Consider the following 24342-nt stretch of genomic DNA (forward strand, 5'->3'; position numbering starts at 1 on the left):
AAAATATGTTGAAAATATTTCTAATTTTTATTTTGTAAATAAACGTTTGTAATTGTTTTCAATAAGCAATTCCCCTTTATGTGTCAACTATTTGTTTTGGTTCTAATAAAAGTGGTTATTACACTCATTTATATCTTGTGTTTCTAAGTAAAGCTGGTAAATAAGTAGGGAAAATAGTAAATAGGGAAAACATTATTTTTTGACAACACACACATTGTCATCCACTGCTGCCTCATTCTATACATTCAAATGTGTATTATTTTTTATTTATAACACACTTATTGTTTATTTCGGTGTAGGAGTTCTGCCACTGTGACACAAACTTTAAATTAAATTTTTTTTTTAAACAACGGCAGCTGGGAGTCTTGACGTTGAGAAATATCTTTATTTCCTTATTGAAGTTAGAAACCATGTGACATTATTCACACATGTACAGACACACAGATTATTGCTTTCTCATCATTAGTGTTTTTTGGTACTTTGTAACTAAGAGATAGTGCATGTAGTTATATCTTTTTCAAGCATTGGAGGAATCTGTAACACTCTTCACAGACTAAAACAGCCGTTTGTCCACATTCCCTACCTGAAGTTAATATATAAAACAAACATTAAGGCTTACAGCTGTCTTTCTTAGGTGTTCTACATTTATACAAACATCTGTGATGTTTGTAATTGCTGACATTAAACATTACTAAACTTAAAGACATCTCTAAAAAGATATACGTTAGTGTCTCTCATATGTTGACTGTGGTGCCCTATCAGTATCGAGCAGCCAAAATGGTTATAATTATCATACAATATACACCGCTGGGGAAAATAAACAGAGGTAAACTGGATAAACATCTGATGTAAAGGTCAAAAACATGTTTTGTGCAAAATGTTTTGAGGATGCTAGGTTGATGCTCAGGACATGTCAGCATCTTGAACTGATTGTGTCGTCACATGGACTGTGTCAAGGCAAATGACAATTAAGGTAAAGGTTTTTGTAAAGTGTTGGCTCACCTTTTCTATCTACAACATATCTGACACCCTTTCAAAAGGAAATTTGAAAAACACATTACTCTCCCAAACTCCAGAAAAACAACAACTGAACCTCAAGCAAACACAGGAACAGGTTGGTCTGCTGCTGCCTCATGTGGTCAGTTTGTGTAACTGAAGTGAATTGTAAACATTTTCATTAGAAAACAACAAGTTTACACATATGAATGCAGACAACAGAGTATCAACCACTCCTGTGTGTAATGATGTAAAATGGCAGATTTTCTCTATGGACCTCTTCAGTCAGTCAACTTGATTCTAGCAGCAGGGGGCGCTCACAGAGCAGTCTTTGTGGATGTTGTGCCTGTACTTTATTTACAATAGACAAGTTTTAATCCCCTTTCACTGTACCTGTAATGACAGGTGGAATGAGGCTATTATTAAAGAGTGTATTCAGCACTGTACCATCACTCACTGATTGATCTATTGATTAGCTGAGAATCAAAGTGATTGTTGTATTGTTTTTGCAAAAGTTAGTTTAGTTCAAGTCTATAATAGATCAATAAAAAAACGAGAGTCTCACTTGCTATTAGGAGTTAAAGTAAAACTAACAGCTGATGCTTCATGAACATGAGCTAAAGTCCAAGAACTCATGTCAAAAGTGACTGGAAAACTTGGATAAGAGGGAATCTAGGTTGCCTTTTAAAGGAATTGCTTTCTGAAGCTAAAGCAGCAGCAGCTCACAGGAAGTTTGTTTTCAGTTTGATGCTGGGCGATGCCTTGGCAGTACTGCGAGGATTTGTGTTAGCATTAGCCTTCACGCTCTCCTGGTTTCCTCTGACGGCAGCTTCCAGACGGGACTTGAGGTGAGGAGACGACGTCATGAGAGACCTTAGAGGGGTGGAGCAAAATATGAGAATACAACTTCACCCACTGTTAAACACATACATGTGGTTGATTGCCTTTCATACCTATTATTCAAAACCTCTATTGGCATTAATTAAATCTTTAATTCAGTTATTAGTCCAGGGTTATATAACACTGTGGTTGATTACAGATTAATCCGTACAAATAATCAGTGGTTAACCAGTAGTTAATAATTAACTGGCTAACCTGTGGTAAAGCTGTAATTAGTCTTGGGCTTAAGTTTACTTTTTCAAAATTGTGACTAAATAGTTAATTTGTGTATTATCTTTAGTTTGTTTGAGATAAAAATGGTAAAATTAAGGTCAAGTTTGGGCAGCTTGGTAAATTCAGCTACTCATTCCTTTTCCATTCCTTGGTTGATCAAGAATCCTATTCTATTAATATCTTAATTAACTGTAGTGACTAATCTCAGGTGACCTTGAGGTCCATCTGTAGCCAATACCTAAAGGCAGTGGGGTACTGAGGACCGAGACGCATCAAGTCCTTGAGCGCAGCCTGGTGGAGGGAGCGTGAAGCTGCCGGGGCTGAGCCCAGAGCGTTTTCATCCAGCAAGAAGGAGATGAGGAGTGGTAGTAGAATAGTCAACAGCTGAGGACCTGGAGGTCAGATGGGGGTGGGGGTGGGGGGGCAGGAGGTTAACTCAGTGATGGAGGAGGCAGAGTCTTAAAACACACAAACCCTCAGTGTGTACTCACGCTGAGGCTCATCTGCAGCCTGGACCAGGGCCTCCAAAGCCTGGACTCCCTCCAGGACTCCCACAAGATCCTCCTGAGTCTGAGGACGATGTTTCTCCACCTTCTGATCACATCAGCCATCAAACCATCACAGGTAAACATAATACAAACAAAATATTTGTCAACACATCTTCGTCATTTGAACCTCATTGTTATTCTGCTATAATCTTCATAGAGAGATAGGGTTGAGGTTTCTCTGTGTTTCTGACCTGCAGGAAATGAAACAACGTTGGGCCAAGGGCCTGGATGTACGGCACGGCCACTGCTGACTGGGCCTGGAATATCGAGGTCAGCAGCTGAAAACAGAGACTCCGAACCTGAAAAGAGGTCAGAGGATAAGTTCAACATCTTTTTCACAGATAGTCGTCTGTGTGCCGCAGACATAGCAGAAGCCTGGTCTGGAGTCAGGATAACTCAAACCTGACTACAAGCCTGGTTTGGAGCAGGTAGTCGCCTACAGTAGCAGTCATGACATGTATCTATTCCTTTCCTCCAGCTACACTTTCACATTTTTGAACCTCAGTCCTGACCTAGTTCTGTCAGTTCCAAGGGAGAGATGTCAGAGGTCAGGGGGCCTGGAAAAGGCCCAGTGTTTTATCATCACAGTGGCCCAGTTCAACCAACGTCAACTCATCTGTTCTGTCTTGACATTGTGTCCGTGCTCTAACTTTTTCAAATCCAATACTTTTTAATTTGGGGTTAAACAACTAAAAAAGTGGTTGCTGTCATTGTTTGTGTAGAATGAAGTCTTTGTGTGTGTGTGTGTGTGTGTTATTCACTGACCCGTGGGTCTTTGGCCTCCATGCTGGCTCTGAAGTGCTGCAGACTGAGTGAGAGCAGAGGTTCTACGATGCAAACGTCAGGACCAGCAGAGAGCAGGAAGACGGTGAGGGCCGTGAGGAGGCATCTGTGATCCACGACACTGTCACCTAAGAACACACACACAGATATATACAAACACACAGTAAATATACAAACGTATTTCCATTCTTTTCATAAAATCGAAGTTCATTCTGTTTGTTCATCTGTTGTTTTACCAGCCTCCCACAGATGCAGCAGTGTGTTCAGGGCTGATCTCAGCAGCATCCTCCAGGCTCCTCCACTCTTCTCCTGTCGACTCATTGGTGATGTCAGCACCAACTTCAGAGCCTGAAGAACTGCTTGTTCCACCAGACCTAGACCAGCTGTATCCCCTGGCCCTGGTAGCAGAAATGTCTATTTGTTTGCAGGGTATTACAAGAAGAACAAGAATGTATTTGTGTGTGTGTGTGTTTTACCAGTGTGTGTGCTGGGCTGGTGGACAACCTCTTTGAGGACACCAAGCAACAGGTAGAGGACAGTAGGGAGGATGGAAACACTGCCTGTAAGATAACAGATGACTATTTAACTTAAACAAAGACCAGATCTCTTTCATACAAATGCACTGCACTTACCACATGTATTTAGTGAATAAAGTCATACTTTTTCATACTATTATAAACAAACAAAACTTTTTTTTTTAGATTTTCAGTCTGAAACAGTTCAGTAGAAGGAAGCTGGGCTGTCTTGGTTTCTCTAAGATGTTTCACCTCTCATCAAAGAGGGTTTTTCAATTCAAGCTAGCTGCTGGTGTTTAGCCTCAGAGTGTCTGAATACTTGAAAAGTGAGTCGTTATAGCAAAGCAAAATAGAGGACCACTCCTTGACCTAATAGCAAGTTGTATGATCACTGGGTCAAGGTGCGAAAGGGGGGTTACGTGACTTACATGGGACGTTGACATCACCTGAGTTGGCTGTGTGCCCTTTGGATTCTAAGTCTGATAACACAACTGTAACAGATATAGCTATGAGCTGGTTGTAAAAGTCCCATTTAAATGGAAATCCATTTAAATCTAATTAATTAACTATTTTTATAAAGAAGCAGTTGAGTTGTTATTGTCTGTGTCAGTTAACGAACTCACCCTCTGGTGAGCAGATGGACGGCAGCTCAGACAGGACGCCCAGCGCAGACGCCACCTGCTGACAGTCAGTGTCACTGAGACTCCACACTGAACCTGCAGGACCTTGATTAACACACCAAACACACAGACACACTCAGATGTCATCCTCCTTTGCTGTCACAACATCTGATGTCTCCCCTTTTACCCTCTTTCACGTACCACTTTGACTGGTTCCGGCTAGTTTGGGACTGAGCTGTGGCAGTTTCCGGATCAGAACGCAGAGGCAGAGTTCAAGAGCTCCAAATACCAGCGAGCGTCCAGGAATCAAACCCCCAGTGTCCCGTCCCTCCCCAAACTCTGGCAGCGTCTCCTTCTCTGCAGCACCGTCGTCAACTATGGACCAATTGTAACTGTTAAGACTTTGAATGCAAAGCTTGTTAGTCAACTGGAGTGACCGAGCTGCTCTACCTTCAGCACTGTGGCGTTTCTCCCTGACATGCTCCTGAGCTGCCGTCACAATCTGACGCAGCAAATCCAGGACAGGGAGCTGAACAGACACCGCCTCCCGAGTCACCATGAGTCTGTGCAGAACGCTGAGCAGCTCCACGCTAAGAGCCTGGAGCACACCGGTGAAAACACATTCAGTTTAGGAAATTCAATTCAACATTGGTGTTTCCATTCTCGGTAGAGATTTTGTGCCAACATCTGAATCCTACGTAGATGGTTTTAGAAGTTTACCTGATCATTTCCAATCTTAGCACGGGGCCAAGGGACATCAAACAGTGCCTGCAGAGCTCTGAGACAGGACGTGATGTTCTCCATTTGGTTCTCAGAGTGTGGGGAGCAAAGGAACTCCACACTGATCCCTGATCAGACACACGATACACCAACGTCACTAAATCACAGTTTAAACTGTGTGTAATAAGAAATTGAGTTGCCATCTTACCCAGGATCAGGTTCAGTCTCTCACTGCTCACGTCTTCTTGACTCTTGACTTTACCCCTGGAGTCTGTGTGCCCCATAGTTGTGGGCGTAGCTGGTCTGGACAGAGTTGCAGGTGAATCGTCTAACATCACAAAACCTTAAAGGGGAAAGAAGAATAGGAGTAAGGAGGAGTAGGGAGGAGCCAAAAAGAAGAGTTTGCCTGAGAAGGTGAGCAGACCTGTACTGTGCAGCCAGAGGGAGGTGGCATGGAGGATGGGAGCCCAGGAGGAGGAGTAATGAGCTCTGACCTGGTTCACCGACTCTACTGTGTAGAATGAGCCTCCTGTTGAAATGCATAAAAACAATCTGTGATCTCAACTCACAGATAAACAGGAGCTTGTGGTCCACTGCTGCCTCTTGTGGTCAGTTTATGCCACTGAGGTAAAAATATACAGTCACAAAATAACTCATTGGAAACTCACTGATGGAGTCAGCAGAGGATGAACATCTTCACTACTAACCAGATGTCATTATCTACATTTGTTGATTTTTTTCACATAACCACACCTATTTAAAACCAGAACCTATTGAAATATGATGACCTTTCAATATTATAATATTTATTTAAATAAATCAGCTATATCACTATTCATTAGTTGCTTTCCTGAAATCAACAAATATGACAAGATGTTTGGGCTCTCACCTGCTGCAGGCAGCTGTGCTGTGTATTCCTGAGGCAGCGTCAGCAGGGTCGAGTCCTGCAGCGCCGCCAACCACAGACGACTCAGGGTTGTCAGATCTGACTGGACCAGCTTCAGCAGCCCCGCCCCTTCGGACCCACTGATTGAACAGTCATTGGCTTGGGAGGACACCGACAGGTCGTCCATCCTTTCAGAGATGTTGATCTGTCTGCTCCTCTCAACAGCTACAATGTAAACCTGAGAGACAAAAACAAAATACAACCTTAGCTTCAAACATCACAATGTTTTTACATACTTAACATTTTGTCTAAATGAACCCACTTCAGCCCAGGCCTTCAGAACTGCCAGTGTTTCCATTGTTGCTGTAGCTTCACTGTACAGTTGAGTGAACAGGTCTCTGCCAGCCTGGACTTTAACCAATGAGGAGGCCAGAAGCTGATGGACACGACGCAGGTCACGGAGGTCGCTGACAACGCCACTAGCAATCCAGGCGCTGCAGACCTAGAGCGGAGCAGAGAGATGAAGGTTTTATTTATACAAGATCTAAGTTCAAGTAAAACTAAAGTCATGATGATTCCTCACTTGACAGGCTTTAGCCGTGACATCAGGAGTGGCATCAGCAGAGAAGGCTGGTCTGAGAGCAGCACCGACCTTCACATCAAAACAGGACAGTTAGAACCCCACTGCTACTTTCTGTTCACTCTAACCTTTTATAGTAAATTTTTATGAATGCGGCACTATCTGTTCACTCTAACCTTTTATAGTCAATATTTAAAATGTACTAATTGGTGCTCATTCATTTATTTTCTATTAATGTTCTTTGTTTAATGCTCTTCGTCTTCACTCCTTACATTGGCCTGGTACTGCTCCAAGATCACATGACCAGGGAACTCTGGTTCTGGGATGGTGGAAAACCTCCTGATGATCACCAGCAAGGTCTGCAGACCTGCCAGTCTCAGCTGGTCACTGTGATCTGTGGCTGCCATGAAGGCCATGCGAACCAAGTCACCAAGATGGAGAACCAGGAAGTCTGAGAAAGACGGAAGAAGATCATTAAGACTTTGCCACAAACCACGGTCTGTTTATGTTTGTAGGTCAGAGTTTCCACCTGTAGACTCCTGCAGTCGTCTCTCTTGAGCCAGAGTCATGTCAAAATGAGCCGAGTCAGCAGTTTCACACTGCGCAATAATACGACAAACACACTCCATGGCAAAGCATCGCGTGGACCAGCGCAGAGCCGTAAACGGGCCCCCAGACTCTGAGTGAGCTCTAAACACTGAGGAGTCATCATCTCTGCCGGACTCCACCTCCTCCTCCAGCTGAAGTGTCCCTGCTGGTGAGGAACAGTCTGAGGAGAGATACACAGAGGTTTTGATCAGTGAAACAAACCTTAACATGTTCACCATTAATAAAATAAAGAGTCAACCCCACCTGTTGTTGCAGACAGGACATCTTTGCAGAGTTTAAGCCAGTGTCCAAGTTTACCACTGGTGGTACTGGATGTCATCATGTGGACCAGCGTCTCCTGGATGTCCTTTCTCAGACCTGGATCTGACTCTCGGTCCAACAGGCAGAAAAGTGCTCCCTTCAGACCTACTTCCTTTATAGTGACGTCTGAATAAAGATACAGGACCAGATTTGAATATTCGTTTATATCATTTTTATCTTCTCTGTTTGAGCCTATGTGTGTGTGTGTGTGTATATTCTACCCAGCTGAGTGTTGTCTTGTGTGTGTGTGTGTGTGTGTATTCTACCCAGCTGAGTGTTGTCTCGTCTTGGCAACTCCTTGACTAGAGTCACAGCATGTTCAGAAACCTCCAGCGCCTCCCGCTGGACGAGCTGCCGCAGACACGCCACCACTGCCCGGCGGAGGCACAGGTACGAGCTGCACAGGTTAGCCTTAAAAAAACATGAACAGACAATCACAGACTGCACAGTTGACTTTGGACACAGTTACTAATCTGGGACTTGAACCAAGGCTGAGCCTCGTGTGTGTTATTATTCAACAGTTTTGGTGTTGGAGCAGGAGAGAGAACAAAAATGTTCTTGTTAGCTTTCTTCACATACAACATACTTCTATATTACAACACTAAAAACTTCATGCTGGGCTCACTGTAAGTACATACATCTACATTTAGCAGACACTTTCATCCAAAGCGACACACAAGAGGAGAATTAACAACCAATAAAAAGAGAGTTCAATATAAGGGAAGACTGGTGTTAATCAATTAGCTGCAAGTTTCACTGCAACAGAAAAAATGGTTAAAAAGCATTAGTTTGTTAATACATTAAAGTTAGTAAAACTGTGAGATGGTTAAAATGTTCCAAAACCAACAAAGACTGTTTTTTTACAGAGCAGTACAATGATTACTATATTATATAATAAAATGCATTATTTCAAAACTTCTCTACTCACTACTTTTGTTTGATTTGCTTTCAGCCATTGACTGCTCTGCAGTCACAAGAAACTAACAAACACACTCTTAGTTAACGTATGAAAAAAAGACAGAGTTATGTGGAATTTTTCTATGGATTCAACTTGAAGAATTTACCAGGGTAGTCAGTACACTGACCACTGACAGCAAAATCAATTAGGCTTATTTAGGATCAATTAGGTAATTTAACTATTTTTTCAATTCAACTGTAGGTTTTCTGGCTTCAAGTTACAAGAAATCCACACTCCACAAATACTCCTCTCCAGTTGAAATTTCTATCTTTCTAATATGTATTTTTTCTGTTTGTATAAATAAAATCATATTAAAAAGATAAAAAGAAGAGGTTTTTACAGCACAGCCAATATAAAAGAGAGGTGAAGCAGAAAAGACAGAGAGAATCAGCAGCTTCAGAACTCCACCTACCAACATGGAATAATCCAACAAGATCTCCTGCAAGACACAAGACAGGGTCAAAAATATACTATACATGATTTCAGCTGCTGTTCTAGGGTTCTAAGAGATAACCAGGAAATGTTCCTCCATGGGTTGTGTGGAATTGACTGTGTACTAGAAACAGACACTGTCCTTTAGTTTGAAATGTCTTGGAAGTAGGACAGGATTAAAAGGAGTGAGTTTGAATAGAAATCTAAGTGCTTTTAACATTTTCTTTTGAAATCCGAAATCTTAGAGCTTGTCAAAAACAAGAAGACCTGTTCTTTTTTAATCTACTCACGCAGAGACCAGGGACGAGGTCGGCCAGGTTGACATGCACAGGCGAGAACATGTGCAGCTGCTGCAGACAGGCAATGGCTCTGGCCTGGACCAGACAGTCTTGACTGGCCTGCATGACTCCGCAGGCCACCAGACAGCTGGAGCGAAGAGCGGACATGGCTGCACCTTCATCTGACAGAAAACACAGACCACAGTCAGACACGTCCTCCAGTTCTGTTGTGCTCCAATCCAGGCTGTTGATAATTAGCTGGCCTTGACTTTATTACCCTGCAGATCTGGACCCAGACAGGTGATGAGGGCATGCAGGCAGCGGCCCAGGCTGTTGTGGACTTCAGGATGTGTCGGTGGAGCAGAAAGAAGCTGCCTCAGCACCAGAGTGAAAGAGGGCTCAGCATGAGCCTGATAAAGGCCACCGGACAGGTCCATGACCAGGGAAAGACTGTGGAGAGACCAGGTCTGCCAAGCCAAAGAGACAATTATCAAGAGTTAGACTCTGTTCTATATTGGTGAATCCAGAATAAACAAATGTGACCATACCTGGACTTCAGGTGAGGTGCTGTCCTGGCTCAGGGTGAACAGGACTCCCAGAGAAGTGGACATTTGTTGAGCTGAGCTGATTCCTCCGCTGTAACGGTGCAGTGCCCCCAGAGCCAGAGCATAACCACTACGAGATGCTGCATCTCGAACATTCTTTAACCTAAACAGCCAGGATCATTCAGGAACAGAGCCCAGGCACCATTAGTACCATACCACTGTGTGACTTAATATCTTAGTATGGTTAAATAAGAACTCTGAACTTCAAAGATATATGAATGGGAGTATAATCATCCACTCACTTGTCAAAGCAGAGCAGAGAAGCCGAGACAGTAAAGCCCGGTTCTCCCACCACCTGCACCAAACGAGCCAATCCTTCAGCTGCCAGACAGCGCAGCAAAGGACTGGAGCTCTCTAGCGCCCCTGTCAGTAGGGCTAAAGCTGGAGCACGCATCTCCTCAGGCCCCAGACTGGCCCGTGTGCTGCCCTGGTGCTGGTAATGATAAGAACCCAGTTTTGTTTGTCATCTTCAAGGAGAATTCTGCTGCCTTCATGTTCTATCATCAGTGTTACAGAGACAGGTATATGTCTACTAATGTGTGCTGACTGTGTAATATCACACAAAGCCTTAGAGTTCATTTGTACTGTACCTTAAGCAGACTGCAGAGGGCAGCACAGACATGGGTTTGGACAGACTGCTGCCGTTGACCCTTTAGTTTGTTCACAGTGTCAACAAACTGCTCTAATATCTTCACTCTAATGAAAGAGAGAAAGAGAGACTGAGCAAAATAATGTATTGCACATGATGAAGATAAGACTTACACAACAAGGACATTCTTTGCTCAGTAATAAGTGGCTCAAATCCATTTGTACTAATTCTGTGTTTCCAGGTTTGCAGCAGTTAGGTCACTTCATTGGCTGGGGTCACTTCAGGTCACTCACCTCTGAGCAGAGATGATATGAGGGAAGACAACTCCAAACAGATGAACAGCAGCAGCAGTCAGCTCAACTGGAGGAGGCAGTGGAGCAGGAGGAGCATCATCACTCCTCTCACACAGACAGAAGGGGTCGTTGTCCAGAGAGGTCCCACCCACGCTGCTGCCACTCAGCTGAAGTGAAGAAACACAGCGACTGCTCGTTCAGACTGATCGGACACTTGTGGTTTTACATGTTTCTGGTTTGTTACAAAGCATCACCTGTTTCTCTACAAATCTGTGGTCAGTGTCGAGAAGGGCGGGGCCAACGAGTGGCAGGTCATTGTGGTGACAGAGAGGGGGCAGCAAAGTCAACTCTGAACATGTCTGGTTCAGGTTGTCATGACCACACAGATCAGACACAAGCTGGTTCATTACCAGACCAAAACTTTCTGCAGGGGGAGGAGATGGAAGTAATGACTAATCAGACCAATGGATTCATCTGTTCGTTAATAAAATAAATGAGGAAAAGAGAGACTGAAGAGCACAACAGAAAAGGAGGCGGCGGGGGGGGTGGATAGCTGCAGAAAACAAGACATGGCAGAGACAGAGGCGAAAAGACTTGGGGTTGGAACGGGGTTGAACATGTGAGGGAGAGAGAAAAGAACATAAGAACAAAAAATTAAAAAAAAGAAAGCAGGAAGAGTGATGTCACCCTGATAAGTCTGTGGAGGCAGCAGGGTGAGTAGCTCATACACCCTCAGTCTGTAGATGAGTGAGAAACTACGAACAGAATTGCTCTGAGAGCTGACCAGAGGCAACCTGCACACAACATGAACAAAAATCAAAATTCAGCTCTATTTTAGAGGACAAATAAGTTCAGACTTTTAACGAAAAGACTGGAACTGACTTTGTGAGCAGGGTCACAGCGCAGGCCAATGGTGTGAGCAGACGGCTGATGATGTCATCAGTGACAAGCTCCTTGCAGTGCAGCAGCAGGTTCTTCATTGCTGTTCACACACACAAAAACAAGTGTAATAAATATCAACACACACGGAGATCTGTTACATCTGTTTCTGAACACTGACCACAGAGCGCCCCAGAACGTCCCTCCAGTGTAACCTGCCATGTGAAGTAGTCCCCCCGACGCAGCTCCATCTCCTGCTCTCTTAGGGAGGCAGGAAACACACAGCGCCACAGGAGCAGGAGGCGTGGGAGGTGTAGCTCTACAACAGCAGGGCCTGAACACAAAAGCACAGACACAAGAGCAGAACACAATGAATTTCATGTATCTGAATCTGTTTATCGGTTTTATGTTTGTCGCAGAGAAGATTGTTTACCCAGAGTGATGAGGGCAGAGATGAGCAGCCAGCCAGCCTGAGTCCTCTGCAGGGAGATGCGACTGTTCTGAGAAGCCGAGCGGAGGAGCTCCTCAGCCAGAGCAAGAACAGCCTGTACAAGTGGTCAACAAAACACAAGTGAAGTCTAGGGTTCCTTCAGGAAGAACCCAGCGGTTTCGTCTTGTGTATGAACAATATCTTCAACTAGTAACAGAGGTTTCACAGATAAAATAATTCATTTTATACCAAATGACTTGGGAGTTGTCAATCCAGTGTTTTCTAAAATTAAATGTTGAATATAGCAATTACATTTTAATTTTACAAAAACAGTGTTTCCCCAACTTATTTTCTTGGGTCACAAACCTTCATGACCCAAGTCAATAGACATTATTCATAAACTCCTGGAAAACATGATGCAAGACGACCCAAAAAAAATCTCTTGCGACCCACCAGAGCGTCGCGACCCACTCTTTGGGAAACAACGGTCTGAACTGTAACTGATACTCTCTTTTGACTTCAGTTTGAGAAGGTAAGCAGTGAAACAACAGCTGTCTACATATACATTTTATTACTGGATGAATCTGTCTTCCTCTGTGGGTCAGACATGTTTACACTAAGAGTCAGCCCTTATTTCAAATGGTTTTTGATTAGGCCACTAAGAGCACAGTGAGCTCGGACCAGAATTTTGTGGATGTCGACACTGACGTCATCACAGTGTTGCATCACTGTACCTTCCCCTTGGTGTGAGGTATTCCTAGAGGGCAGTGCTGCACTGAGGCCACCAGGGCAGTGATGGCGGCTCCATATCCAACCACAGCCTCAGGTGACGACTTCAGCGCTACCAGGCGCTCGCAGCAGTGGTCCAGCAATGGTGAGCATAAAGAAGGCATTGCTGTAGCGATACAGCGCAGGCACCAGGCGGCAGCAAGAACAGCAGGAGAAGAGGGGTAGAGGAGGACGGCGGTTATTGTGTCCAGCATGGCTGTAAAAGGACACACATAACTTTTTAATAAAACATGACTGACAAACACTTTCAATCCCCCAACAAATATGTTTTGTTGTATGTGTGTGTTGGTGTCACAGACCTATGCTGGTGTCAGTGAGTAGGGGCGTGGCTGTGGAGCCCAGTCCCTGAATTAGTCCACCAACCTCCAGAAGGCAACAGACAAGCTTGTGCTGATTGGCTGAAATATCTGAGGCTGAAACTCCATCAGTCCCTGCTCCATCTAAGGACAGTGAATAAACACACATTCTAGATGTTAACAACATCTAGAATGTCTGCAAAAAACACAACTCAGATCTTTTCCAGCTCAAAACGTATTATTTTCTCGTAATATTTTGTTAGTTGATAAATAAACATATTGCTGCATTTTTATAGTATAAAGTATACTTTATACAAAGGTTTTTATTAATTTGCACAAAAACAAAAGACAAAAAAAATGTCTGTTTCTCCACACAAACTGGTGGAAACTCTACATAGAGGCACATTCCAAAAAACGTTCATGTAAAGGTGAAACACAGCAAAATTCGTTTAACTGATTCAACTGTACATTTTCTGTGTTGCCATTGAAATCTAGTTGAGAACACACACATCTCCACTCACCACTGGCTGTTTGTGAGGCCACAGTGACACAGAGCTGTTTGACAGCGTTGGTCTGAGCCTTCTCCCCCAGCAGAGAGCCCAGTGTGCTCCTTAGGATGAATGAGACGCAGCAGCGTGTCACCGCTGCGTCCCCTGATGTGTGGGTTGCTTTGCTTTGAGAAACCAGCTCCATCAGGAGGGACAAGAAGGACGACAGGTTCGCTTCCAACCAGGAGCCTCCAAGGGTGGAAACCATGAACACACAGGACTGAGAAGGAAATGGTTGGAGATGGATAAAGAAGATGAAGAACAAGGAAGGGAAGACAACAACAATATGAGACAAAAGAGGAGGAGAGGAAAGAGAGGATAAAAAAGAAGAGAAAAATTAGTCTGTACATTCTTTGTCATCTTTTGACACATCATTTTACAACAAATTAGTCTGTACATTCTTTGTCATCTTGGTCATTTTATCCAAAGTTGTGAAGACATATCTTGGTTTTTACAGGGAGTTACACATCTCACGCAAGAGGCTTCTTTGGTTCTGAACTGAACTTTAAAAGTGAAGAAGCATGTTGAAAGTGAGGTAGAAAAAATGTGAGGTAAATCACATCATTCTAGAAACCAAGAAGGTCCAGTTACTCATGTCCTAACAGTTAAGATGAACGAGGAGGAGGAGGAGCAAAGACAATTTCTACTCATGTGATCAATAACATCTCACCAGAGTGATGCCGATACGAATGTCTTTACTGACAGAGCTCGTTCCCTTCAGCATGTCTCCACTGACTCTGAGGAAACCAGCTCCTCCTCGGACAAAACCTGCCATCAACAAATCCATCGCCTCCTCCAGAGAGCTGCGACCACGCCCCACGGGCCTGGGGGCTGATGGGCGAAAAAAAGACAATACACATATGAATTAGGTTCAAGATCTGTAATACTACGAGGTAAACATTATAACACACTACAGTTATTCACATTTTTCGTGGCTTTGTTTTAAAGAGAATCTTGACCAATCAGGACCAATAGGAAGATGCCCTGGACTGCCCTTGGTGTATTTTAACTTTCATTGCTACAAGAGACTATTGCATGAGACAAAATAAAGGTGTCTGGGTAATGAAAACCACACGGTATTTTATATTATTTACCTGTGGACTGACGTGGCTCCATGGCTGCAGCCAGCAGCGTTCCCAGCAGTTTAGCCACAGAAACTCTGACGTCATAGTTGGAGCCCTCAAAGGCCCTGAAGCAAAGTGTTGCTACATTTTCAAGCTCACTGGTCCACAGGAACTCTGCCTCCCGCTGCAACTCCAACAAACACTGGGGAAATTGGAGACAACAGATGTTAGCATCCCTGCATACCAATCTTTCACTGACAGGAAACGTAAGTGTACGTGTAGGTCAGGAACGTATTACCTTGGTGGCAGCACAGCGCACAGCCATAGATCGGTCCGTCAGGCACGATCTCGCAGCTTTATAGATGTCACGGTGACACGGCACAGCATTAGTGGACAAACCTCGTAGGATTTTCTCCAAACTTAGCATGATCTCATATCGACCCTGGGACTAAAGATAAACATTTTTAGCAACACCACATGTTTTTTCTGTCATTCTGAACAATCTAGTTTTTTGTACCATACAATTCATGTTAGACATGTGTTAGTTAATAACAAAAACCAACCTCAGCACTCTTCATTGCCTTCAGCAGGTTGGTCAGAGTTTCTCTGAAGCAGCCGACCAGCATCCTACCGAGCTGCTCAAACAAAGTTCCAATACAGGCTATAGCCGCCCTAAAACATATAACAAGCATGTCAGTTTCCTTTGTATTGTACATTTACTGCTCAAAAGAAAAACAACTGACTTAACTATCATTGATGGATGTTCTTTCTGGTGAGCCACAAGTTTAAATGATTATGTATAAAATAATAATGTCTTACAGTCTCGTGGGGAGGCCTGACGGTGAATCGTCTTTGCTACGGATGATGTCATTGCACCTGTCCACCAATAGGCTACTAGGGAGGGGGTCTCCCAGGCGGTACAGAAGAGATAAGCAGTGGGCCAGCAGCCAGCGGGTAGGTGGGCCCGGGGACCCAGTAAGAATACCAGACAGCTGGTCCACCAGACGCCGCTGGTTCTGTTTGATGTCGACCTGAACAGAAAAATATCATGTCAGGATTTATTTTAGAACTTTTTAAACTTTGAAAGCACCAAATTTAAACAGTTGTTCTTGAATGTGTCAGATTAAAAGAAGGATGGAAATATATTTTAGTAATGTTTTCACATGTTGTGATAGGAAGTGCTGAAGGCTCTCACCCTGTCAGTGACCAGCAGCAGCTTTTTCAAGTGGTTCAGCCATTCATAAAGAAACTCCGCCCTCTGATGTTCACTTAACTGACTGCACACCTCCTCATTTAGAAGGAGGCTGTGTGCGTGCTCCATCTCCTTCACTTCTTTCGACCCCTTCTCTTCTGTCAGTGAGGAGAGTGCTGTCTGTCCTCCTTATACATAATTCTTACTACCTTAAAAACAGACAAATACGTGGTAGTGAACAGTCAGAATATTTTATACCTGTGATAACATAAAGTGCAGATCTCGTCAGACAAAACAAACGTTTTAAAGAAAACTTTGCTGTAAGTCTTTTAAGAACTTTTACTCGTAAATGTCAATTCCTAGAACCAATAGGTTTGCAGACACAAGGACAGCAGAATAACTAACCTCAGAACTATAGAGCTAACACTCACAAGGCTAACAGAATAGCAGACTAACAGAGTCACAGTGAACCAGGGAGAAAAACAAAATAGATACACAAGGAGCAAGACAGTAGAAAATATCGAACGGGGTTAAAGGATACAGAACTGACATGCAATGACACTGACAGCTGCAGATTTTACGTTCTAAGTTCTACACAGTTACGTGACCAACTTCTAGTGTGCTAACTTTTAGCTTCGCAGCTAGTTAGGGTGGCTAACATGTCAGCTATCAAAAAAGTAACTTCGCTTAAATTTTACCTGATTATTTTTTGTTGGCGTTCCAGTACCTTTCTGTACAAGTGTACCACCTGAAACACTCCTTTGCTCGTTTAAATTGTTTAAATGTTGCGAACTAACACGAACTGAACTGCACAGACCACAGAGGCAAGTTGGCGGAAGTAGAAAAGTAACATCCGGTCAAAATTATTTTTGTATGTTTACATGTATACGTGTTTTTGTTGTGGATAAGATTGGCTGCATAGTTAAATCAAGTTCTCTGGCTCTTTATAAAAAAATCATTAGCCTGCGACGCTAATATTTTGAATATAAGAACTAAAATAATGTTATTTTTAAAGCACATTTAAAAGCAACAGCGTTGAACCAAACATTGGAATAAATGGTTTATTACCGTTTTTACAAAATGATAAGTTAGAGAAGCGACATGTTAGAATTTTATATATTTGTTTCCATGTAGTGAAGCTGGACAAAAGGAAATAAACGTTGATGTGGAGTTTATTTTAACTAGCAATTTCCGGTCTGTTACTGGGAGCTACTCGAACTTTCTACTGTGTGTCGCCGCCCCTCTAGTTAATGCTAAGTTTCTCAGCAAGCAGCTGACTTCACCTCTACAGGTCCAGCTGTTGGAATGTTCGGTTGTGTGGTCGCTGGGAGGCTGGTGCAGACGGACGCGGTGCAGGTCGCCGCAGACAAATTCGTCTTCGACCTGCCGGACTATGAGAACGTCAATCACGTGGTGGTTTTCATGCTGGGTACAGTGCCTTTCCCCGCCGGCATGGGCGGCGCCGTCTACTTCTGCTTCCCGAATCCGGGCGGCGGTGATGGGCCTGTGTGGCAGCTGCTCGGCTTCATCACCAATGACAAGCCCAGCGCCATTTTCAAGATCTCTGGACTGAAGTTAGCGGAGGGTGGCACCCCCGCGCAACCCTTTGGCACCGCTGCCACCACATCCTGCATGGCTCAGCTCGGGGTGTCCGTGGAGCCTCTGCAGCATCTAGCTCAACAGGTCCCCGTGTCCAGTGCAACCGTGTCCACCGTTGACTCTTTCCATCTTTTCACACACAAGATGCTGGACAATCTTTACAACTACGCCTCGTCGTTTGCCGTGTCGCAGGCGCAGATGACGCCTAACCCCAGCGAAACCTTCATCCCGTCAAGCTGCGTCCGTCGTTGGTACGAGAACTTTCAGAGGAGGATGAGCCAGAATCCGAATTTCTGGAAGAGCTGAGGCTTCAACCACAGACTGGAACTTCTGTGTCTGTGTTGAAACCTGCTCCTGGTTATGGAGCCGAATCATGGAGTTTTGTAACCGATCACAACAAATGCAATCATTCATGCTTTTAAACAAAAACTCATCGTTTGTAATGTTGCATCCTGTTCGGATTACACACCCAATCTAATTCATCAGCAACAATTCTACAATTTAACCACAAGGTGGACCCTTGGTTGAAGAAAGAAGTGCACTTCAATGGAAACTCGGGAAGCTCAAACTTTTTGGCTTGTTTTGTTAGTAGCGGTTCTCGATAACGTCAAATTAGACCCTGTAATCTGGAACACACGATTGGACACTATATGACATCGTATGTGAAAGTATAGAAAGACCCGAGTAAAAGGTAGCATTTAAAATTTTTGTTGGAAAATTATATATCTAAAGGGATATAGCCTTAGACACTGAATCTGGCCCTGACCTGGACAACTGCAAATATTACCACATCAAGTTCATGCAAATGAGGTATTTACGATTACTGTAAAGCAAAATCTTTCTGTTTAACTGCTACCGTATGTGATCATGTTATGTTACATTTATATGGGATTGCAGGCATAAAAACCTGTTACAATTGATTTTTTTTTTTTTTTTTTTGCCAGCACCTAAATAAGGGTAAAGACTGACACAACCGTGCCTTCAGGTCCATAGACTGACAAAGCTGCAACAGGACATGGAACAAAATCCTGGAGTCACCTTGTGGTCAACAGATAGTCTTTTATTTCTTTAAAAACACCCAGAAAATACACGAGAAGAGTCAAAAGTTAAAATATTATAATAAACTCTTACACAAAACAAACTGGCTTGAAAATTGTCTTAAATAAAAATGGCAGTTTTAGTGATGAGCCCATCCAGGAAATCTCTTGGTTAAAGTGTATAAATGCAATAGTTCTTTTCTAAATGAAGAAAGTGGGGCAGCACATATACAGTAAGAGCTGCCATCACAGCAGACACTAGCTGACAACATGGACATGAGTAAGAGCTGCCATCACAGCAGACACTGGCTGACAACATGGACCGTACCATAGGAACCTGGTCCCAGTTCTTAGAAAGTGAAATGTTGGTTAATCAGTAAAGCTGGCTGCTCTGCAGTTAGAGAACAATAAGCTACATCTTTCTACTTAATACTAATAAAATGTTTCAACGTGCCACTTTATCAGTGCCCTGTACCTTGATGCCAACAGGAGAGATGGAGGTTAACTCCAACTGAGAACTGTTAAGCAAACTACAAAAGGCAAAATGACATTGATCACAATTTCTTTTATAAAAGGTGAAAACATCTGACTTGAGTGGATCCTTCTTGAAGGCACTGTAGTTGTTAGTGACACAGAGTCTACTGCTGTCTTAGAGGTCACCGCATCTCTGACATGCTCTCTGCTGAAATATTTAAAACAGCAAATGAAACGATTGAACTTAAGGATAGAGGCAGTTAATTTTCTCTAAACTTTGGTTTGGAAGTCTGAAGTGTTTTACAGACATCAGTTTTCTGTTGAAAAAGCCATCTCTTTTGATATAACAAACATGAGCTGACATTGGTTTTATTAGCCTTGTCTAGGGCCCAGTGTCTAAAACCTTTATTTCTGTACTACACTTAAGTCTGGTATTAAAAAAAAAAAAAGATGTTTAAATTCTCAGACTTTTGTTATGCATGTATTTACACTTCAAGCAAAGCTGATAGAAAAAAAAATCTCAAGTCCATCATCTGCGGTCCACTTCAGGAGAGGCCGCACAGCATCTCACTGAACTCCCACAACTTCCGGGCCACGGCATCATCTTTGGCCTTTGCCCCCATTTCCTGTGCAGCGCAGCAAGAGAAGTAGTGTCCACTCAGCTGTTCAAGACCCTCCTGCAGGGCGCAGTGCAGCGTGGTCTGAGCTCCGTCCTCTGGAGTCAGGAAGAGCAGACGGGCCACCGGCTCAATGAAGACCTTCTGCCACAGGCTGACGTTTCTGGACAGTTCTGTACGAACAACTCCTGCAGGGCCAGAGAAATAGTTTTGATTTAAGTCAAGTTAAAATTTAAAAAAAAATCCATATTTTAAAAAAAAATTTAATTAGATGAATTGCAGATATGGTAAAAAAGTGTTGAGTTAATTTATTAAAAGGAAAACAAATTACGCAGGAACAAAAAGTATTTAAATTCTCCACATGAACTACGTAATTAATGGAAAATAATACAATTTAATTGCACTAATTGTAAGATTATTCAATTAATCTTATTATGCACTTAACCTTTTCAACACCCTGGAAATACTGCAGATGTTAACTACAAGATGTTAAGTACAAAAAAGATTTATTTGTTTCAGATTTTGACACTGTTTACTTTAGATAGCATACAGTCTGTAGCAATAACCCTACCTCATTCCCTAAGTGTGAATGTTTTTGTTGTTTTTTTAATTTTACTAAAATAATTTAAAAAAAAGACATTAATCCTGATGATGTATGCCAAATGAATGTATATGTTTTCATATGTTGCTGAATGTCAATAAAAAGGTAAATAAAAAAACAAAACATATTTAACACCCAAATGTTTGTATTTGTAGCCACTGTCTGATCTTCTGTATGACTTATTTATATATATATATAAATATATATATGTATTTAGGCTTATATTGACTAAATGGACTGTAGTGTCGGTGGGAGTGCGATCATTACCAGGGTGGACGCTGTAGCATGTGACATCACTTCCTTTCAGCCTCTTGGCAAGCTCATATGTGAAGAGGACATTACAGAGTTTACTGCTGCAGTAGGCATGGAAGAACTGCCAGCTGTAACTGCCGGTGCCCAGGTGTCTGTTCAGAGCCAGGGACTGGAAAATTAAAAATTAATAAAAAGATTAGCCATCATGTTCTAAAAAATATAGAAATAATACTCTTAGGCTAGAGTATTATGGGTTGGAATACAAGTTGGAATTTCCAACTCTGTCGTTCTTATGAATCCTTAGGATGTCATAGAAATATAACCTTTTTCTGGTAAAGGACTTGAAAGATTCAAGGCAAACCCAGCCACATTTAGACCACAGGAACAAAGAACAAAAGGTGAACAACATTAGAAAAGACATGACGTCAGGTGACGTGTGTGTCCAGGTGTGGAGTCTGACGGCGACGCCTTGTACAGCAAACGATGACATTCCGAAGGAATTTCCTGCCTTTGTCTGGTGAGTTGCACCCAAACATGTGGAATGAAACCTGAAGAACCGGTTCTGCTGCAACCAAGAGTTCCACGATCTTCTTCAGGTCAAGGAACGTGACAAAACACTGTGCAATTTAGAAAATGAAGTACTTCAAGTACTTGTCCTTCATTGTTTTCAGATTTTTGCCACTGTATCCAACAAATGACATGACACCAATTCCTCCACTTGAACTTTCACCTGCATGTGACTACGTGTTAAAATGTGTACGTGTTGGTGTGTGTCTTACATCAAAGTCAATGTGTCCCCACTGATGAGCCATGGAGGACAGTGTGATCACTCTTCCTCCTCCCGTGTCCTTCATCCTCTTCAGCAGCAGGCAGGTCAACAGGAAGTGGCCCAGGTGATTAACACCAAACTGCACGCCGAAGCCATCCTCTGTCCGACCGTCACCAACTAAACCTGCAGACAATTAAAAAAAATAGTGGAATTATTTTAAATGTATGCATGTACACAAGCTTTCTGTTTTATATTTTATTTATATTTAACTGGTGTGTCTTTTACTTAAAAAAGGTAAAAAAAAATTATATAAAAACACGATACTAAAAATGTTAAACTACAATATGAAAATATCTACGAATGTTTAAAAAACTGAAAACTCAACTTAGCAAAACCTTTAACCCTCAAATAAAATAAATACTATAAAAATAAAAAAATGAAAATAAACAATATGAAAATCTCCACTGTTATATTGTTTTAAGCTTTTTTTTACAAATGTGTATATGAAGCATGATTGTAAGAAAAATTCAAAACTATAGAAAACTGCTTACGTTTTATGATAAAAAAAAAATCATCTTTTTGTAAAAAATAAAATTGTGGTAGAAAATTACTACAATTTGTAAAAACCTCCAATTTTTTGTAAATATTTGAGTTGGTAAAAACCAGCAAATGTGATGAATGTGAAATGAAAAATCTATATCATGCAAACAAATTCATGTCATGCTTCAAAGAAAGTTACCTTGAAACAGTTGTGTCTTTATGTATTTCAAGAAGTGCGTGTCACTCCGCCTAGCAACACCACATCACACCTACAGTAGCCCCACCTCTCTTTTAGAAATCAGTGCAGACTATTTGTTTTTGTTGAACTCAACACTGATGCATGTGATTGGCATGAGCCTGTGAGTGTGTGTGTGTGTGTGTGTGTGTGTGTGTGTGCGTGTGTACATACTGTACCTGCATTGTTGATGAGCAGATCCAGTCGCTTCTCAGTGTTCAGAAAAGTTTCAGCAAAACTTCGTACAGATTTGAGACTAGCCAGGTCCAGGTGCATGTAAACACTGTCAGTACTTCCTGTTTCCTGCAACAGTGATGACATCATGAGTTCAAGTCACATCAACCATTGAGTTAATAAGAAACTCCTCCACATCACACTCATTTTTATTTCTAACCTGTTGTATTTCAGCAATAGCAGCCTCAGCTTTGTCCCGGTTTCGACAGGCCAGGATGACTCTGGCGCCTCTTCTGGCCAAGTGCAGGGCTGTGGCTTTACCAATGCCAGTGTTTCCTCCTGCAGTGAGAAAACGAACTGTTTAAAACATACCTGAAATAAGCAACTATTTACACTTTAATAATTTACAATATCTGCCACCCAATTCAGAACTTGTTGTTTGTTAACTTTTAAAATAGAAACAAAATGTTGGGTCATTGGTCTTCCATTCAGTTTTGATATACCTTTAGACAATTGTTTACTTAGCCTCTATTTGGCTTCTTTTTTTTCTCAACTCTCATTAATGTCTCTAAAAATGTGTCATTAATCAGTGTGTCCCTAAATGCATGTTTTGGACAGGTTCGCAGAGCTATAAATAAAGTACAAATCCAAGTGATCCAAAAAAAAAAAAAAAAAGTCCAGAATGAGTCTCAATGAACATAATTAGCCTCAATGACATGTTCTATTCACATGACCTGTCAGCCGTTTGGTCTAAGTGACGGCCTCTGGACTTGAACATCTTTTTTAAAAAGTAACTCCAGTAAGTCTATAACCGCGCCACAGAGTGGGCCTGAACGCATCACACTGTGTATCATTGAAGTTTTTTTTTTTAAGTTACAAAATAAGTGAATGTTTGAAATTCATCCCCCCGCCCCTCCTTACCTGTGATTATGACGCATTTCCCGGCAATGGGTCTGTTTCCTTTACATTTGGACTTTTTGAAGATGGTTCGTGTGAGGATTGTGTATCCTATCAGCAAAACCACGAGCAACACCATGAGCGCCCACATCTCTACTCTTCGTTGTCTTCTACTGCTCTTCCTGTCTCACGGTCATGCGCTCTCATGCATTAATACACCTGCACACAACAAGAGGCAGGGCTACGCCATCAGGTGGGCGGGGTCTGTCGTGGAAATCTGGACCGGTTCGGTCTGGTCTGACCTGTTTTACTGTCGCTGGTCACTGAAACAGGAACTCAAACTCTAAAACACACTTGTCAGATAAACTCAACGTCACCTATACATCATATAATTGGTACTACATCATTTTTATTACATATTATTTCCTGTTTGATTTTTAGTTTTATTAATAATTATTGACAAAGTCTCTGTTCAAACCCACGAACTACGAATATGCCCCCCCACTAAACCCCCAAAATAATGCCCGTGGTTTCACCTTCTAAGTGACATCTAGTGGCTCAATTGCATATTACAAACTCCTGATATGTTTATGACTATTCTAGACTTTTGTTGACATGGTTTATTTTAGAACCTTTTAGCAGTTTTACAAACAGTTTTGCTTTTCTTTGTTTCATAATAAAATATAACACGTGATATTGTATAAAAAACTACTCTAAATGGAACTATTATATTTAGAAAAAAAAATCTTTAGCATCAGTAGCGGGAACCAATATTAGAATTTGTCTTCCTTCACCTGTGAGTTCTCGGATGGCTTCCTCAGCTTGACTTCTGTTGCGGCAGGCCACAATCACTCTGGCGCCCCTGCTGGCCAGATCGATAGCTGTGGTCTTACCAATGACCATGCTGACAAACTGTATGTTTTTCTGACTGCTCCTAGATTTTAACCCAGGTCTTTCACAATGTGCATGAACTACATGTTTACTACATTTTTTTTCTCTCAAAGAACTTCTTTGATATTTTTACCAACTGTCCACAATTCCACTGATTATTCAGTGGATTATAGAAATGATATAATCTTTATTTAATGATATCTTAACGTTGGCTGCCTTATCCAAGTGTAAGA

General features: G+C 42.2%; 3 protein-coding genes across 7 annotated transcripts; 1 reads left to right on the forward strand and 2 right to left on the reverse strand.

The window, feature by feature from the left end:
• Window positions 1-365: 365 nt before the first annotated feature.
• heatr5a (HEAT repeat containing 5a) lies at window positions 366-17439 on the reverse strand. Of its 5 annotated transcripts, none has more exons than XM_017035589.2 (42): window positions 17307-17439; window positions 16027-16232; window positions 15651-15862; window positions 15395-15503; window positions 15130-15279; window positions 14862-15033; window positions 14438-14598; window positions 13741-13987; window positions 13223-13363; window positions 12869-13119; window positions 12138-12249; window positions 11886-12038; window positions 11708-11807; window positions 11513-11619; window positions 11080-11249; window positions 10826-10992; window positions 10534-10639; window positions 10186-10376; window positions 9887-10046; window positions 9616-9805; window positions 9351-9520; window positions 9041-9067; window positions 7937-8081; window positions 7614-7796; window positions 7291-7530; window positions 7034-7212; window positions 6765-6833; window positions 6504-6683; window positions 6185-6419; window positions 5720-5824; window positions 5504-5638; window positions 5296-5423; window positions 5026-5173; window positions 4777-4950; window positions 4579-4680; window positions 3917-4000; window positions 3677-3838; window positions 3423-3568; window positions 2849-2956; window positions 2601-2703; window positions 2348-2501; window positions 366-1869 (listed from the first exon to the last, which is right to left on the reverse strand). In XM_017035589.2, exons 2-42 carry the CDS (start codon window positions 16150-16152, stop codon window positions 1719-1721), a joined length of 6153 nt encoding a protein of 2050 aa, XP_016891078.1. In that variant the 5' UTR covers window positions 16153-16232; window positions 17307-17439; the 3' UTR covers window positions 366-1718. The 5 variants fall into 5 exon arrangements, with proteins under 5 accessions (XP_016891078.1, XP_024910943.1, XP_016891075.1 ...); XM_025055175.1 differs by having other exon boundaries at window positions 16027-16228; window positions 17307-17416; XM_017035586.2 differs by lacking the exon at window positions 17307-17439 and adding an exon at window positions 16722-16867.
• On the forward strand, window positions 17040-18763 carry hikeshi (heat shock protein nuclear import factor hikeshi). Its single transcript, XM_025056299.1, has 2 exons — window positions 17040-18432; window positions 18567-18763. Exon 1 carries the CDS (start codon window positions 17329-17331, stop codon window positions 17926-17928), a length of 600 nt encoding a protein of 199 aa, XP_024912067.1. The 5' UTR covers window positions 17040-17328; the 3' UTR covers window positions 17929-18432; window positions 18567-18763.
• A 203-nt stretch (window positions 18764-18966) lies between these two features.
• Window positions 18967-23441, reverse strand: LOC103382005 (dehydrogenase/reductase SDR family member 13-like). The gene is made up of 6 exons (XM_025056098.1): window positions 23243-23441; window positions 22542-22660; window positions 22327-22450; window positions 21383-21555; window positions 20619-20772; window positions 18967-19938 (listed from the first exon to the last, which is right to left on the reverse strand). The coding sequence occupies exons 1-6, from the start codon at window positions 23367-23369 to the stop codon at window positions 19679-19681; spliced, it is 957 nt and encodes a 318-aa protein (XP_024911866.1). The 5' UTR covers window positions 23370-23441; the 3' UTR covers window positions 18967-19678.
• Window positions 23442-24342: the final 901 nt, after the last annotated feature.

This window comes from Cynoglossus semilaevis, chromosome 1 (assembly GCF_000523025.1).
Source record: "Cynoglossus semilaevis isolate Cse_v1.0 chromosome 1, Cse_v1.0, whole genome shotgun sequence".
Taxonomy (NCBI): domain Eukaryota; kingdom Metazoa; phylum Chordata; class Actinopteri; order Pleuronectiformes; family Cynoglossidae; genus Cynoglossus; species Cynoglossus semilaevis.

Coding starts and splice junctions, on each gene's coding strand:
- heatr5a (XM_017035589.2), bottom strand. CDS start 16,152: ATGGAGCACGCACACAGCCTCCTTCTAAATGAGGAGGTGTGCAGTCAG. Junction 13,988..14,437: donor TTCGTATCGGCATCACTCTG/GTGAGATGTTAT, acceptor TTTCCTTCTCAG/TCCTGTGTGTTCATGGTTTC. Junction 5,825..6,184: donor AGCACAGCTGCCTGCAGCAG/GTGAGAGCCCAA, acceptor GCATTTCAACAG/GAGGCTCATTCTACACAGTA.
- hikeshi (XM_025056299.1), top strand. CDS start 17,329: ATGTTCGGTTGTGTGGTCGCTGGGAGGCTGGTGCAGACGGACGCGGTG.
- LOC103382005 (XM_025056098.1), bottom strand. CDS start 23,369: ATGTGGGCGCTCATGGTGTTGCTCGTGGTTTTGCTGATAGGATACACA. Junction 21,556..22,326: donor TCTGCTCATCAACAATGCAG/GTACAGTATGTA, acceptor AATTGTCTGCAG/GTTTAGTTGGTGACGGTCGG. Junction 19,939..20,618: donor ATGCTACAGCGTCCACCCTG/GTAATGATCGCA, acceptor CTGGCCCTGCAG/GAGTTGTTCGTACAGAACTG.